At 28.3% G+C, this 17,880-nt stretch overlaps 1 protein-coding gene across 3 annotated transcripts; it reads left to right on the forward strand.

The window, feature by feature from the left end:
• Nucleotides 1-3,486: 3,486 nt before the first annotated feature.
• On the forward strand, nt 3,487-15,484 carry LOC122269302 (uncharacterized). Of its 3 annotated transcripts, XM_043041648.2 has the most exons (14): nt 3,489-3,847; nt 3,932-3,949; nt 4,630-4,656; nt 6,106-6,126; nt 6,707-6,730; nt 7,635-7,655; nt 7,744-7,767; nt 7,992-8,012; nt 10,493-10,540; nt 10,971-10,988; nt 12,211-12,237; nt 13,941-13,967; nt 14,777-14,794; nt 15,312-15,484. In XM_043041648.2, the coding sequence occupies exons 1-14, from the start codon at nt 3,805-3,807 to the stop codon at nt 15,329-15,331; spliced, it is 357 nt and encodes a 118-aa protein (XP_042897582.1). In that variant the 5' UTR covers nt 3,489-3,804; the 3' UTR covers nt 15,332-15,484. The 3 variants fall into 3 exon arrangements, with proteins under 3 accessions (XP_042897580.1, XP_042897581.1, XP_042897582.1); XM_043041646.2 differs by having other exon boundaries at nt 3,487-3,949; XM_043041647.2 differs by lacking the exon at nt 14,777-14,794 and having other exon boundaries at nt 3,487-3,949.
• The last annotated feature ends 2,396 nt before the right edge of the window (nt 15,485-17,880 follow it).

Consider the following 17,880-nt stretch of genomic DNA (forward strand, 5'->3'; position numbering starts at 1 on the left):
TCAGTTAATTTTCAAGAAAACGGTCATAAAAGTGCCTATTTCGCCAAATACACGTATTTGATTAGTGCTGGTATCTAGTCTAAAATAAACTAACTATTTACAATTACCTTAAAATTGTCCTGGTACTGATATCTGCTGCGCAAAATGAGAAATAAAATGTTTTCCGGGCAAAAGAAATGAATTAGTTTTATTCTTATAGGCGCATTACTACTGAACTCTCCAGTCCGGAAATATCACGGGAGCGAGAAATAACGAGCGAAACCTCTCCCCGTCATTTGCACGGGAGCGAGAAGGAAGGGGTTAACTAGATTTTTTTCTCTCGAAACTCCATGTTTTTACAGCAACAAGATTTAAAAATTTGTAAAAATGCTGTAACATGAAAACAAACATTCTGAAAATACCTCGAACAAATTAACGTCAGCCAATGAGAAATAGAGACAATGTTAAATGACATCAGTATACCGCGTTTAGTTGATGAAACCGTTAATTTCCTGTGTTCAAAAAATGTAATATGTTCATTGAGTTTGAAATCAATGAATAATTAAAGTACTTCTCATATATTTAAAATTAGCAATGTGAAGTATCCTTGGTATTTAGTTTGGTTGTGTTTCCATGATTAGTTTATTTTTTATGAGTTTTAAAAATTTGTTGTAATTTGTAGTTTTTTATCCTGCTTATAATGTAATTAATAAAAATTCTATTTTTATAATGCGACTACAATACATTCAAAGTTTTAAATAGAATAATATTACTCTCTGTTAGGCATCAAAATAATTTTTTTTTTAAAATTTCGGTGTCAAAAAATTTGCTTAAAACCAAATGTTTCTTTTTTGGAATATTGGCGTTGTAAGGGCTATATTTTTTGATTTCAAGCGATTCATTGAATTATGTTGCGTCATTTTTTCAATTTGTGTAATTACACTTATTCAAGATTAATAATGATTTTGAATGAAAAAAAAAAAGAAATGGGTTATTGTTTTTATGTGGTGGGGGAGTATTGTGAAGTAACTTCCACTATGATTATTAAACATCAATTCAGCAGTATATAAGACATGTTAAATCCATTCTATCGTGAGAGAAGTAATTAGCTTTTGATAAAATTTATATGATAAACAGTTATGAGCAATAATAAATAAAGTATAGTTGTACAAGCAACGATAATAACAAAAGTAGATTGTTATTATAGGTATATATACAAAATTAGAAGAATAATCAAAAAGAGAAATGAAAACATTAGTTTTAGTGTTCCTCGTTACTAGGAAATACTGGACTGGCAGCGTTGAGTTGTAATAGGCAAGCCACAACGCCTGTCACATGAAAGTTTTTAACAAATCTTTGGTACTCTCGTACCAGGATTTTCATTCAGTTTCTCTCTCCAAGCTGCAGTTTTTTCTTTTCTTAAACAGTCTATTTTTTGCCAAAATATAGAAGTTCAAAAAAGTTATATGTAACAGAGGGTCTCATAAATGTTGTAACAAATTTCAACTAAATATATTTGCATAGTAAATTTCAGTATAATTAATATTTGAATTGCCTCATAAACCACAAAAAAACCACTAGTAGAGTGTCATAAATACTCTACAAATCATTATAATTGAGCTCTAGTAGTACTCATTTTTTAATTTCAGAAACAGTAATCAGCTCAAAACTTATGACAATTTAAGCTTGAATACAACTCATGGGGACTTACATAGGGACAAAAACATGCGTTGTATTATGAACGTGAAATGCACGAAATTTCCTACAGCAGAAATATCTAAGAATAATAATGTGGTTAAGTATTTGCTTTTAGTTTGAATTGTAAATGAGCAAGTTAAATTAAAATATAACTTGTTTTACAAATCAAACGAAATCTGAATTAACTGGATTTAAATAAACAAATCATAAAATGTTCATAATTCTCATAATATAATATAATGAAACTAATATCCTAATAATATAATATAATAATACTATAATTATATATCTCATAAACAAAATTATCGTTTTTAAAAAAAAAAATCAGATTTTAAGGTAAAAACAACGATGGATGAGAGGACATTATGTTGGTTGATGAGGGAAGGGAGCTGGGAAGGGAGCTTCCTAGTTTGTTAAATTATCTAAAAGCTCCATAAATAGATTTTGCAGCTTATATTCGCGAGTTACGGAATATCTGAAATACTGAAAAAACATAAATCTAATTATGAGAAGTTAGTGGAGCATTAAAAGCATCATGAAAAATACCCTTATTCCTGGTTATAATAGTTGGATACTTAATAATTAAGTTGAGCAAACTCGTAAAATAGTATTATTTCGTTTAATAACATTAGGTCAGGCAATAAATTGTTATCTGAATTATGATTTATGTAACCAACTGTGACACGGTAATAAAAATTTTCAATTACAGTACGTTTCAAAAGGAATGTTTCAGTTTCTGAAACAAAAGACGCTTCTTATTTTATCAATCATCATTTCTATCAATTTCAATATTTATTAATTATTGTATTCACTTATAATAATTTATTATCACATTTATTCTCAAATAAGTGTTTAAAAAATATGAAATGATGTATTATCCATAATATTACAGTTTTAATAAACTAAAGCAGTAGCGAGACTATCAACTGAATTTAACACACAGTTTTAATAACAATTTTTGGGAGTAATGGCACATTTTGTTCTTTTCTTTTTTGTATTTAATGTGCTCTAACTCTGCTTCCAGAACCATCGACTCTATAATGCTTTTACAGTTTTTATAACATACTTAAATCAATTAGTAACTGAAGCTATGTTTGTTTATGAATTATATTTCTGAGAATTTTTTCTTCGTTATAGACTGTACAATCTCGATTGTATTTAATTTCTGACATTTTGCTGCCTCTCTAAATCAACCACTTTGTTTTGGCTAAGCATTTAGTTATTTTTAGTTTCAGGTATATCTTGTTGAAAGTTTCAGGTTTGGATGGATAACTTTTATTTAGTTATAGCCTAATTATTATTAATATTTTTGTATTGTTAGCTGTTCGTGAATCCTTCACTCCAAACATCCTTCATTTTAAGCAAGTGTTACCCTTTTTATAAATACTACTGTAACATTATAGATAATACATATTTTCCAACTTTTAAAATGTCTTTAATAATTTCTTTAAAAATTCTCTCTAAATAAAACATTCATTGATTTATACATGCAATAATGCCTCTTCACAAAACTCATATGTAAGAGAGAAAATTACCATTATTACGATAATTATTCTTCTCCAAATGCTGGAATAAGAATATCTCCATCAGAACCCATTATACACTACTGTACTTATTTTACCACGATAATTTCGCAAGAAATCGTTATTTTGAAAGTCAAAATTAATTTAAGAAAAGCACATATACTGTTTCTAAATTAAATACTGAGTCTTTAGATACTTCTTTTAACGTATTGCCTAAATCAGCTGAAACATATTTGCTACTAAGCTGATAAAATCATCCCTCAAAAAAATTGGCGCATAAAACTTTGATGAGTAACGAACCGTTATAAGACATTAACGGATGTTATTTCAAGTGTTCTTCAAACACGATTTAGTTTTAATGTGAAAACGGTGTCGCTTCCAGTAATAACCAAATTCAGATGCGTGTCATTGTTTATGAAATTTCTATAATTGTAAAAACAATTTAATCATGTCAGGAAATTGAACGCATTACCTGGTCATAAAAGAAAACTTTTGTGTTTAAATGTTTTTGCGCAATATCCAAGCCTTAACTGAATGTTTAGAATGAAATTTTTTTGTTGATTTTATTCAAATCAACTTAATTTACATTTCGATAAGCCCAGTAATGTCAATAACACAGTCGTTTTCTATCCTCACAGCAATAACTGGTACAAAATTTATAGAAATGTCTCAAATTATTCATCTGATATTTTGTTTAATGGTTGGAGTTTTAAGAAATTTGTGTATTACAGTTGGAGTTCTTGCAGCTTGTAAGTAACTTACAGTATGTTTTTCACTTCAGTTTCAGTAATATAGAAATATTTCCTAAATTTGACTTTAATCTGATTTAAATTACCTCTCCTAGATATATATGTTTTGCATAATTTGAATGAATTAAGTTCATTTAAATAATGAATTTTGTTAATTTTTACTAAATTTATTAATTTTATTTTTTAACATATTTGACATGAGAAGTGGATATGAAAATAGCGTTATACTTGAAGGTATTAACTTATTTAATATATACTTAAAGTTATTATTATTAATCAATCGAATTTTTCTCAAAGAATCACAATACATAATTACATACCTGACGTATAAGAAAATAAATATTTTAATAAAGAATAAAAGAAGATTAAAGAAAAGGTATAATAAAATAATAAAATAAAATGAAATAATAGAAATTGCTTTAATAAAGATTTATAAATAGTCTAAAGTATGCATTTAAATTGCTCTTAAGGGCACTTCATTACTATAATTTAATTAATTTAGGCTATTTTAATGAAATTTAAATTATTGAAGACTCAGTAAGCGATAAACTCAATGTTTGGTAGTTTGGTCAAGCTGCGTAAGAAGATTAAAAATTTTCTTACTAAAAAAGGCGAAATTAACACATTTATAAATTTGCTTTGGAGGTAATATTTTTAAAAATGAAAACTCTTTATTTTAGCAATTTGGACGTTTGGGATTCATTTTGGTAAGCATTTATTTTATCAGTGCTTGATATTGGGAGTCTTATAGCTACTAAAGCAGTTTAAGATTGTACCTTTAATATAAATTTAAATGCTTTGTATTTCAAAAAGTGAAACTTAAGAATAATACTATGTTATGATTCTCAAAATAATTCGCTCCAAGGAAATCTGTATTTACAAAAAAATAATCTTGCAATGAAATTTCGTTAAAATGCACTGATATCATTTTAGAATATATTAAGGAGAAAATATTATAATTAACTGCGTTTATTTTGTCTGAATAAATTCGCTTTTGTTGTTATTTTTGTTGTTTTCCTACTTGATCGGCAGTAACATCTAAATCAAGTCTATGAACTCATGCAAATTTGAATTAAGAAGAACTATTTCAGGATTGGAGAACAGTTGGCTCTTCTGTCGAACAATGTTGGTCAAAATATGAGCAGGGGCGACTAGAATAAGTCAAATTGCACTTTGATCCTCATATATGGTGTCGAACTCCTCGAAGGTGTCCACCACGAAACCTTGCAAGAGCCACCTATGCGCATCTTCTGTCTTCTCTAACAAGAGCAGTGCCAAGTTGCCTATTGCAATTATTCCGTTAAGGAACAAGGGACATTATCCAGAAAGACTTTTACCCGTGAAGCTATTTCCGAGAAAGTAATACATCCATCAACTATGGAATCTACACGATTGCCCTCCTTCATTAAGAAGAACTATTTCAGGATTGGAGAACAGTTGGCTCTTCTGTCTAACAATGTAGGTCAAAATATGAGCAGGAGCGACTAGAATAAGTCAAATTGCACTTTGATCCACCTATATGGTGTCGAACTCGAAGGCGTCCACCACGAAACCTTGCAAGAGCCACCTATGCACATCTTATGTCTTCTCTAACAAGAGCAGTGCCAAGTCGCCTACTGCAATTATTCCGTTAATGAACAACATCCGAGAAAGTAATGCATCCATCAATTATAGAATCTATAAGATTGCCCTTCTAAGATTGCCTAGTCCACCTGCAGTCTCATTACCACAAATATTCACGTGTAGATAGATTTTACTATCGCCGCTCAAGCATTTTAAATACCGGACAGTATTGAAATTCGATTCGTCACCCTGCTTTAGCCATTCAGACAAAAGCTGATTTGATCTTTGAATATCCAGATATCTATATTGACATGCGTCTGTTAATTTCACTTTATTCATTGAACTAGCTAATTATAATTTAAATTGAACCTATATATCTGTTAAATAAATTAAATTAATGGAATTAATTGATTTTTATGTTTTGGAATCACATTATGTAACCATTTAATTTATTATGAGAAAAAATAGCCAGTTAGTTTAAATTTTTTTTAAATTGTTGTAATCTTATTTTTACAAGAAAATAATTTTCACTAATGATGCGTTTGATTAATTATCTAATTAACTAATAAATATACTTATATTATTTTTTTAAGGTCCTGGCGTTGGTGTGGATGGTAATCAGGAACAATATTCTTTAAAATATTTTGAACATCATATATGGGCCAATATATTGCCCTGGAAACCTTATTAATGTTAATAAAAATTTTGGTAGATATGTAACGATTACAAATAAAAATTTTATCGATAAATATTTCATGTAACTTTTCATGGCACACATTTTAGATTCTTAAGCTACATTTATCATTCAAGATTCATCTTTAATTATTCCTCACACAATTGTTAATTATTTCAGAAATTATTTTTTTACTTATTGGGAGTAAATTAGTTTCTACTTTAAATCAAAACATCTTTTTTTCAAATTTTTTTACCAATCATGAAATTCAAAATGGAATCTATTTTTTACTTTAGTTAATATTAGCTTTCCTTCAAGAGAACATTATGTAATGAGTTCAATAACCGATAATGTAATTGTAACTTTTTAATTGAATACAATGAATTACGCTTTTTTTTTGTAACATATGTTATTCTAAAAATTTAATTTTTATGAACTCTTTACCTGTATTTTTGCTTGTTTTCTAGTTGAAGTTCTTTTTTCAGACCTGAATTTACTTTTCATCGATGCTTCTTTTTCAGGATCTTTAAGTTTGCTTCAACTAGGTAAATTGAAATATTTAAATTTTCCGTCATATTTAATGCATTCCAATATGCTTTCCTTGAGTTTGTGGTGCAAAAAAGGGTTATATGTATTCAGAGTAATATTTTCACAATACTATTAAATAACACTCAAATACATATCACAATCAGAAATCCACAGGACATTTTCTTTTCTACACAGAAAAAAAAATCAGATAAAATTACCGTGAAAAGTTCTGGGGCAAAATAAATCTGATATACTTTAATTTTTAAAGTAATATTTATTTAATCTCTGTGATTAAATAATTAATACTGTAGAAGTTACTGTATAAAATTTTAAGGTAAAATATATTTTACAGTAAAATAGATTTTACGGATACAGCACTCAGGAAGCTAGTGTTTTTTACCATAATTTTATTCGATGTATTTCACAGTGTTGTTAGGCGTGAATGCAATGCTGAATACTGAAAATTTGTGATTAATGATCTAGACTATTAAATAACACTCAGATACATATCACAATCAGAAATCCACAGGACAATTTTTTTTCTGCGCACTAAAAAGTTCAGAATGAAATTACAGTGAAAAGTTTTGGCACTCTGAGTATCACTACTTCTGACCGTGAAATCCCACTTCAGTCATTAAAATTTACAGGGCAAGATAAATCTGATATACTATAATGTTTAGAGTAATATTTAATAAGTATGAGCTTATTTACAGATCCATTCATTAATTTGGAAATCAAATTCATTTAAATATGAAATATACCAGATTCAAAAGAGCAGTCAGAAAGCATATATGTGTAGATATTATTTTAAAATAAAATTATGAAATCACAAATTAATTTGATACGTAGTTTGTATTAAAGGCAGTTAATGATTTTATGCGTCGTATCTCACTCTTATCTTATTTTCATTTGCTGGTTTAGGGAGTCTGCTTGGTGGAATAGGTAACATAAATTAGTTTTACATTATTGTTAGGTTAAAATTTTTATCAATGGAGAACTTTAATATTAATATTTTTAATTCACTTTTCAGGAAAATTTAACTCCTTCGATCAAGGTAATTTTCTACCTTTTAAATTAATTGTTAGAAATGTTTCAATCACAATTTCGGTGAGTTAAAAAGTAAGTAAAATTGTTCCTTTTTCTGCAGTTCAGAAATTTTTTTATAACTTAATTGAAATGGTAGTTCAAATAAAATAATTAATCGATTTTATTAAACTGTGATTGCTAAAAGGTATAATATTTACATTCATAAAAATGATTTAAAAATTTAATATACAGGGAATATTTTACATGATTTGGGTAAGTATATCATGTTTTAAACATAAAATTGCATTTTATGAAATAATTGTTTACCAGCTGTTCTGTTGAGAAATAGAAGTATAAGTAGCACACTCATCATGAAAATATTGACTGTAGGCAGAAACTGATTATTCAAACTATTAAAATTATCTTTCTGATTCATGTTAGTAAACGCCTCGAAGACTGGTCTCAATTCTTTCTTTTTTTTAGAAAAATGTATAATAAAATAAGAATAAGAAAACATAAATTAATCCATGTTTCTTACAATTTCTCAAGAGATGACTATTCTTTTTCTACATTGAACTTTATTACACTTTTTTAATCTTTGTTTGCACTGTTAATATATAATTTTCAAAATCCTTAGATGTTGGTAAATATTATTGTTTTCTGTGGCCTGCACAAATTTTATTTGTTTCAATATACTTTAAATTACTTTTTTTAAAATTAAAATTAAAGATTATTAAAAAAGAAAAATATATGTATTTAATAAAATTTCAAACACAATTAGCAATAAAAAGAAAATTAACAATGACATTCACAGAAACATGAAGTTTATGTCCTACATCTACAGGTGTAGGACATAATAAAAGGAACACCTGTGCATAGCGGTACTATGAACAGGTGTTCCTATTATTTTGTCCCATACCTGTATATAAGCTGTGTGTAATTTTGGTTTGCCAGAACAGAATTATGTTTTATCACCTAAATTTAGAAACTTATAGTAACAGTTAGTAAAGAAAACTAATTTCTCAAAGAATCTTTACTCATTTTTTACTCAGCTGGACATTAGAAGAAATTACATTTGTCTTCAAAAAATAGCATAGACAATTTTTGTGATAGTGATTAGTGAAAATGTAATAAACATGCCATCACATGATGAATGAATAGTAAATTAATTGACTCTACATCTTTAAAGTTTTTTAAAGCTTAAAGACCAAAATAATGAAAAATGTGTTCGGGAATAAAGGAAACTCGAAAGAAACTTGAGATTTATGATATGTATATGGACAGGGTGATTATAATTAAAGTTAAGATTGTAAAAATCTAAAACTTTAAAACTACTCGTCAAAATGACCTAGTATTTTAGCAGAACAATCGTAAGGCGATGAAATTATGCTTGGTCATGAAAAAAGTTCAAAAATTTGCCGATAGATGGCAGGGTTCTGTCAAAGAAAACACAAAAAATGGATTCGTTACACACAGAGATATTGTTAGCCAAAAGGAAACAATAGAGTTTAGGGGTTAACTAAAAATTTATTAGCGAAAAGACAAGAGTACGGGTTTACGGCAACAACAAAAGATAATGTCAAAAAAAGGAGAGAAAAAAGAATAAAAGAGTTACATGGAACAAACATCTTACTGATGATTAAGGCATAAGTTGTGTGATGTGCCCTACACCTTGTTCCGCTTCTGGGTGGAAGGGCACAACGGCATGCTTTACAACAGATCAGAGAGTATCTGTACTGATACAATGGATTGACTTCAAGTCAGTTAGATTTTCAATATGCTCTAAACATCAACATTCTTCAGGATCCATTGTTGGAAAATGACGGCTTATGATTCTATCATTTTCAAAATGAGCACTCAGCAGCTGCTTTTGGAGTAGAAATGTGATGAAGAGAGCCATCCTGCATGAATATTGTGCGATCCGCACATGTTTCTGAAGTGCTGGATGGATGGATATGGTTACCCAAAAGTGCTTCATACCACCTGTCAGTGAAAGGACCCGCAGGAATAATGGACCGACTAAAAACGCTGCCGTTATTCCGCACCACACAGTGACCTTTTCAGAGTGAAGAGGTGATGGCCGTAGCTGGAACAGAATCTCGGTTGCCGTATCTGCAATGTTGCGTAATTACAAAACCTTGCGATTGGAAGTAGGCTTCGTCAGAATGCATCATGGCCATTTGTTGTCAACTTCTATCCGGGCAATCAATCATACTGCAAAATATGCGAGAGCTTTCCGGTCAGCAGGTAGCAACTGCTGAACACGAGTTATCTTGTACGTGTAACAGCTCAAGATTTTCCTTAGGATTTTACCCACCATGATGATCGACATATCCAGCATTCCCCGTGCACTGATGATTTCAGCTCTCTTCCTCTACCCAGATCCTACCTGAATTATAGATTCCTCTACCCTGTTTCAGGACAAATGTAAAAGTCTCCTCGACTTTAGCAATAATTTTTTTGCAGATCATTTGTGGTTATTATACCCAATTTTATAGATTTTAATGTCCGAAATTTCTTTACAACTGTAAGTTCACACTCATCATTCCTATAAAAATGCTTCACTAACTAACATAACACTAACATTAACAAGTTCAAGAACATGTTAAAGCATAGCTTGCGATACATAGTGTTTAAAAATATAGTGTGAATGTATTTTTACGTGTATTTACATATTTCTGTCAAGTTCGTGCTTTTTGACAAGCTTTCATCCTAATTAAAGCATTCTCACTTATTTATTTTTCTTTTTGTAGGACAGATGAATGCGCCCAATTCCAATGAACAAAAATTTCATCTTCCAGGTAAAATTACACTTTATTTTATAATTCAGAAAACAATTTATGTTTGTTGATTTTGTTTATGAATATAGCAATAGAAAGAAAATACATATTTTAAAATTTTAAATCTAAATATCGGCAGAGTGTAAATTGATTGCAGATTTATTTTTGTTGAAAGCTGCAACTTCCGTAAAAATTCTCAAACCCGAATTTTGATTTTCTTTACAAAGAATAAATGAATATCTATACCCTTTTAAATTTTAAGCATGTTGAAATATAGAGGAAACAGTCCTTTCCTTTTATCTGCAACAACGGAACTTAATGTATTTGCAATTGCTATTTAAAATAAATTACTCTCTCCAAAAAGCAATATAATTAAAATAATATCAAAACATATTAAAATTATTCAATTAATATATTATCAAACACTGTAAACTTGTTATTTTTAATATAGATTTGAAGAAGATTATAGGTAACGTATCGCATGCTTTCAAGATAATTTTTTTCACAATTATAAGCTTATTGAGCTGTTTATTCTCTGTTAAAAATAAATAATTATGACACCTAACCAAATAAAGAACATGTTTCAGAGAAACACCATAGCAAAATTTTAATTTTTAAAAAGAAAAATCATACAATCATAAATTTTACCATATCATTATAAATTTGTAATTAATCATTATAATTAGATAATAAAGTTTTCACAAACAAAATTTATTTCAGTACACGGTTAAAATCAGAGAAAATGTGCTTAGGACATCTCGAAGACAGATGCTGGAACACTGTAACTTAACAAATTTTAGACATCGATTGAAAGCAGATCTAAAAGAAACAGAGGAATCACCATTAGTTGGTTTTTGTTACGTCATCAACAATAAAAATTCAAAATTATATCCATCTCTAATGTGCATCTCTTATACATGTGCCTGTTGGAATGTTTTGCATATTGAACTGAAAATAAAAAGTTACAGTCAAAAGTACCAGAATATGGTAAAATTTACCATATTTCTGGCTCTATGGAAACACCAAAGAGCTCAGTAATTTTTATAGAACCACTATGGCAACGAATTTGATAAAATTAGAAATTAAATATGGTTATTCAATCTATGAAAAAAATTGGTAAATGCAGTAAAATATGTTAGTTTTATCATGATACATTAAAGTGTGGCATAAAAGCCATTTTTTTGGTTAAGTTTAATTTTGAGTTTTGTGTTTTTTACTAAATGTGTAGTAATCAGAATATAATTTTGAAAACCAGAATTTACGGTAACCACACGAAAGTAAAAATTACCAAATAAATGGTACAAGGGAGCAATGAACTTATATTTTGGTTTTATCAACCAGAATTATATATTTTTTTACTGAGAATTTCATCAAAATACCGTTGGTTAGTTTTGCCAGAATTTTTTTCTCCGTATGGTGAACTAATCATGGGTTATATGGAAAGATACATTATAATTAAAAAACAGATAGTTAACGAAAATAGTCTCCATTACCTTAGACGAAATCTATTTGAAGTAAAATTATTACTAATTTATAATATTTTGTATTCAGTGTTTATTTGAGATATAATATTTTATCCTTACAATATTCCATTTAGGTATAGATTAAGATAATAATTTCATGATATTAGGCAAAGTACACTAATGAAAAAAAAATTTACACTTGATACATAATTTTATCTTCTCTTTTAGAAAATTTCAGCCACCCAATCAAGCAAGGTACGAAATATAATTAGTTAAAAAAAACAGTACAGGATATTATTCCCTGCATTTAGTTACAACATTTACGTAAGCATATAAAATGAAAGGGAATTTGCAATTTTAAATACTTTTTTTTACTAAAACTCTCTCACAATTCATCCAAGTGAAATTTAATGTTTCATCTAACAAAACTAATCATTTTAAGGAAAAAAACTTTTTTTTCCACATTCCAAAATATAAAATTTTTAGCTTTTCTATTACCATACTAAGGAACTTTAAAATATTTTTTTCTCCAAAATATAAGATTTTTTTAATCGTTATTCCAGTTATAATCTCTAGAATATAAATATGGATTGGTAAAACCTCATTCCTGTAAGGCAATTAAACTTTGAACGAACAGCAATTTTTTCACTTAGTACATAATCTAAGTTTTATCATCAATTCAAATTATGAATGTGAATCAAAAGTCTTTTCCTTAATGTTTATTAATACCAATTTCTTATCCCACGAATATGAAAGTATAAAGAAAAGTAGATTCTGTTTGCGTATCTCTTTACATTGAACCACTGAAACAATTAATAAAATCATCCAATTTATGTTCCTTAGATTACTGTTAAAATATAGACGTTTAATTACTGTTAAAATTAGAAAATACTGAAATATAGACGTTTTTCTAAGCATAAATGTGAATGATATGCAGACGTTTACATTTTGCAAATTTTTGAATCAAATATTTGTCTTAAATTTAGTCTCCAAACTTCTTTACGTTTTATTTTCGTATCTGATCAGATATCTTATAATCACGTGATTTTCGTCCAGAGACATTCATTAATGTGGTTTCATTTATTAAAAAAATTATAATGTTAAGTATAAAATCATAATAAAATGCAGTTTTCAAGTGAATGTATTGTTTATTTTAAAAGGAGTTGCTTTTCTCTGTATACATACCATTTCTTTAAAATAATACACAAAAGTTGGTAGCCTGTATAATTAGAAAGACATTCAAAAATTAATTATTAATTGAATTATAAATTTAAGAATATTTTTTTCATTGTTTTCGGGAGAAGTTTCTAAGTATGTATGATATAAATTGATAAATTTTCGAAACATAAAATTTTAACTTTTCAATGATTAATCAATTGACTAAATATATAGAAATACACTGTTAATGCACCTCTTTTCCATTGAATAACGTAGGGGGAACCATAGTAGTAACAAAATACTTTTATAAAGGAAAAAAAGAAGTTAAAAAGCAATAAAATACGTGCCTTATGCTTAAAGCTGTAAAAAAATTCTATTTTTAAGAAATAAAAACTAATTTAGCAAGATTTAATTATTCCTCAATCTATTATTTAAATTCTGAAGATTTTATTTTACATTATTTTACAAAATATAATATTTTTATTTTTCCTTCAATTTATTTATGCAAGGAAAGGTATTATTTTATAACAGAGGAAAAATATACAATTTTTATTTTACTCTTCTGGACGAAAAACAACGATCAACGAAACGAAATAGATATCAACGAAAACACTAATGAACTATTTTAAGAATGCTTAAGAAATCGGACAAAATTTTAAACTCAATAAAATTTAATTCTTTTGGATGAAAATGATTTCATTATGTAAGAGGTCAAACGAAATTGGGAAAGAAAGAGTAAGTTTTAAGTCAGAATATTTAGAAAAAACACAATTTCATGTTTTTCACTTCTTTTCTTTTAGAATTAAAACTTGGAAATATGAATGGCAGTGAGTATTATACATATATAAAGAAATAAACAAGAACTGCATTTAATTGGTAATCAAATAAATGAATAAAAATTTATTAAATAAAACTATTAATAAAAATCTGCTTAAAATTAATTTTCTTATCAATTAAAGTATTATGTAAAATAATTTTGAATTTTTTTAATTATAACCTATCAGATTTAGAAAAAACTCCACATTCTTTGTTCAAACATTTCAAATTTACATCAGAATAGGGAATTTAAACTACGTTTTTTTAAGGAATAAAAATATTTAAACTCATAATTAATTCTTAAGCATAATTTAAAAGCAATTCATAGTTCTAAAATTCAAAGGAACACTTCAATTAATTTACTTTAGGTTAACTGGAAAGTTATAACAGGTAGTGTCACCAAACATAGAAGGGATTAATTCACGTGGTATTACAGAAAATATTTTCAGTTATTTTTAGACGCAAAAGTTTGCGTGACATATTGCTTAAGCGAGCACCAATATCTTTAACAGTATAAGTACCAATTAGATTTGGAAATTAATCACGAAATTTTCTATACTTAAACAGACACACAATACGCTATTAATTTATAATTATGACATTATTTTTTAATTCTGAAACTCTGTTGGCTTAATTCTATAAATCACTAATGAATAATAATGTAAGTAATAATTTTCATTTAAGCTAGTTAAATTATAATTCATGTTTTTACTATTCCTATTTTTTACTATTAGAGAAAAAAACGCACTGTTTAATTGTATTATTAAAGAGTTAAAATTTAGTGTATGTAAAAACAATTATTGAACCATGTTTTGTTTAGGGAAAAGAAAATACATAAGTAAGATTGTTTTTAATTTTACTTTTTACCAATGATTGTTAAAGTTTGTTTAAGAGTTAGACAACAGCAGTCAATTTAAAAATGTGTATCACACTATTTTTCACGTTTTCTTTTTTTTTTTTGCTAGAAAATTTAATAGCTCTAAATCTCAATCAATAAAAAAAATTTGAATTAGAAAAATAGCTTACTCGTACTCAGAAGATTGCTTCGTTATTGAAACGCAATATTAGAATTTTGAGCTATAATACGGTACAAACTTGTTCTCCATCCATCATACGGTACAAACTCCATCGCGTGTGAGTTAATCTCATTTAAATAGTTTTCCCCTGAAAAGAATTTGCATTCTCAGATAAAATATTATCTTTGCATTTTGTTAAATATGTCAAGACTAGAACTCAAATGTCAAATTATCAAATCAGTCATTTTGATACTCAATTCATTAAAAAAAAATATAATAACGTTATTCAAGGAGATTCATGTGAAAAAGTTACAACTATACTATGTACTTTCTTTTCAGAAAAGAAAATAATTGTATGAAGAAATTTGGAATGATGAACCTTAAAAAAGGAAAAAAATATTGTAAGAGTGGCATTGTATTTAAGTTTAAACGTATCATGAATTAAAAAAAAGAGCTTCATGTTCTTTATACCAATACCTTAGTACTATCTGTAATAAAGGTATTTTATTTTTTGTCTGCCATATTATTTTAAGGTTGCATCAAAACATGGATGGCGTTTTATTTTGGGATTTTGTTAATTTTCAGATTTTTAATTGTATCTTTAACATTACCTTTATATCTGCAAATTGATGATGTCCAATAAACAGACAGACTTTTAATTAATATGGAGATTTCGCATTTTTGTGTTACACTCAGTAAGAGTTGACGTAATCGCGCAAGCGGTCATAATTTTGATTATAAAAATATCTAATTTGCGTGAATGAAAATAATGGATTTTGCAAAACCCTGCAACTTATAAAAGCTTATTTAATGGAACGTCTTCTTAACTGTGACAAAAAAATTAAAACAAACATTTACAATGGATGCGTCATTATAGAAGTAAAATTTTTCCCAACTAGATTGTGTAACTAATTACGTACGGGAGTGTGCGGAATCTAACGTAAATTTGCGAAATCTGCCGAATGTCTTACATAGAGAAAGAAAATCTCATCACTTAAAAGTCTATATTTTAAGATGATTTTCTTTTTGAATGCGAATTGGAAAAACTATTCAGTTGAATTTTAATTGATTATTAAAAAGAAAATTTTCTGTTATGAAATATAGTGATAGTACATTAAAATGACCGCAATTTTGAGTTCTGGTGATTATGTCTCCAGAGAGTGAAGTGTATTGTACCCTGGGACATGTTACAGGGTAACACTAATGCAAAAATTTGAATTTCGAAATTTTCATGAGCAAAATTTTAAATTTCAATATATCCTGCTAAAATCAAATATTTTCTAACCAGTTACAATTTAAACACATAAAATGTTACTTTCCATACGTATACTTTAGTTTACTGTATAATAATAATATTTTTTAAAATTTGCAATCTAATTACCCATTTTTTGCAGCGGGTAGGAAATAAAAAAGCAAATAACCAATAAATCGGTATTAATCAAGATAATGAAAGCATGCATGCACAAAACTAAAACACCTCTTTCGAAGCCCATAACAAGATTAAATATATTCAGTGACATTTATCAAGATGTAATTCCTCGTAGCCAACTCTTAAACCCCTCTGAGAATAGTAAAAAACTTTTACCACAGTACATACATTTGACTCCTGGAACCTATTTTAAATATCTAGATTAGTACATTTGATACCTATTTAAAAAGTACCTATTACCACTGTTGAAAAGTACTTACACCTTAGAGCCATTAGATTATGACCACCCTGTTAACTCAAAACTGCTACCATCCACCGTGGCATTGATTTCACAAGGTGCAGATAGGTAGTCTGAGGTATCTGGTACCAAGAGCTCCTCAACTGGTCCTGCTATTCCCTCACATTGCGAGGGGGTAGCGTGGCAGCACGAATTTGGTTTTCAAAGTAGAGCCACAAATGCTCTATTGGATTGAGGTCAGGTGAATTTGGGGGCCAAGACATGACTTGAAAGTCACTGGAATGTTCCTCCAACAATCCATGACGATTCGACCCTTATGACATGGTGCATTATCCTATTGGTAAGCATCATCTCCCGCAGGAAAAACTGTTACCATGAATGGGTAAACCTGGTCTGTAACTATGTTCAAGTAGCTTACAGACGTCAGGAATTGTTCTATGAGGATTATGGATCCTAATGTGCCCCATGAAAACATTGTTCCTGGGCGAGAAGCCATGAAAACCGGGGCGAGCCCATTGTTATAGATGGAGGATGGTCATAATGTAATGGCTCTTCTGTGTACATCCAAAATTAATTAAGCACCTTAGGCATTAATTATAGAAGGATAATATTTTCCAGCCATTCGAAACGATTAAGTATGTTTTTCCATTAATTTTGATTTTTTATTAAACAAGTTTTCATTTTATTTCAATTACAGTTGTTTTTAAATTGATTAATAAAAAAAACATTTCAAAAGCCCAAATGTAAACAAAATAAATACATGGCTTCAGACATGTCAAGAGAAACTATTTTGTTTCATTTTTCAAATATCTCTTATGAATCGAGCAGCTGAAAATGTTGCACGATTCCTTAGATCGGGGCTACAATTGCCCTTTCATCCGCTGTTTGAATTTCTGGACCCTAGCACAAACTGTTCCAGAGTTATAAGGAAGGACACATATTCATAGACGCACTTTTCCTCCTTTTTTTATTCTAGATTTAAAATATTCATATTATGACTTTGGCAGCAGCAAATTTGAATATCTATATTTCGGTACAATGAGTTATTTACCTTTTTTTTTCTCTCTAAGGCATTGCTTGTGTGTTAAAAGTTTTACTTAAAAAGCTCTCGAGACATTGTGAAATATGATAAAAGTTAAGGTTCAAACAATCAACCTCTATATTGTCTAAAGGATCTTTGTTTTGCGGTGATCTGATTTTATTTTTATGGTAACGAATTCAAATGTGCCTTAAAGAAGTAT

This window comes from Parasteatoda tepidariorum, chromosome 1 (assembly GCF_043381705.1).
Source record: "Parasteatoda tepidariorum isolate YZ-2023 chromosome 1, CAS_Ptep_4.0, whole genome shotgun sequence".
NCBI lineage: Eukaryota > Metazoa > Arthropoda > Arachnida > Araneae > Theridiidae > Parasteatoda > Parasteatoda tepidariorum.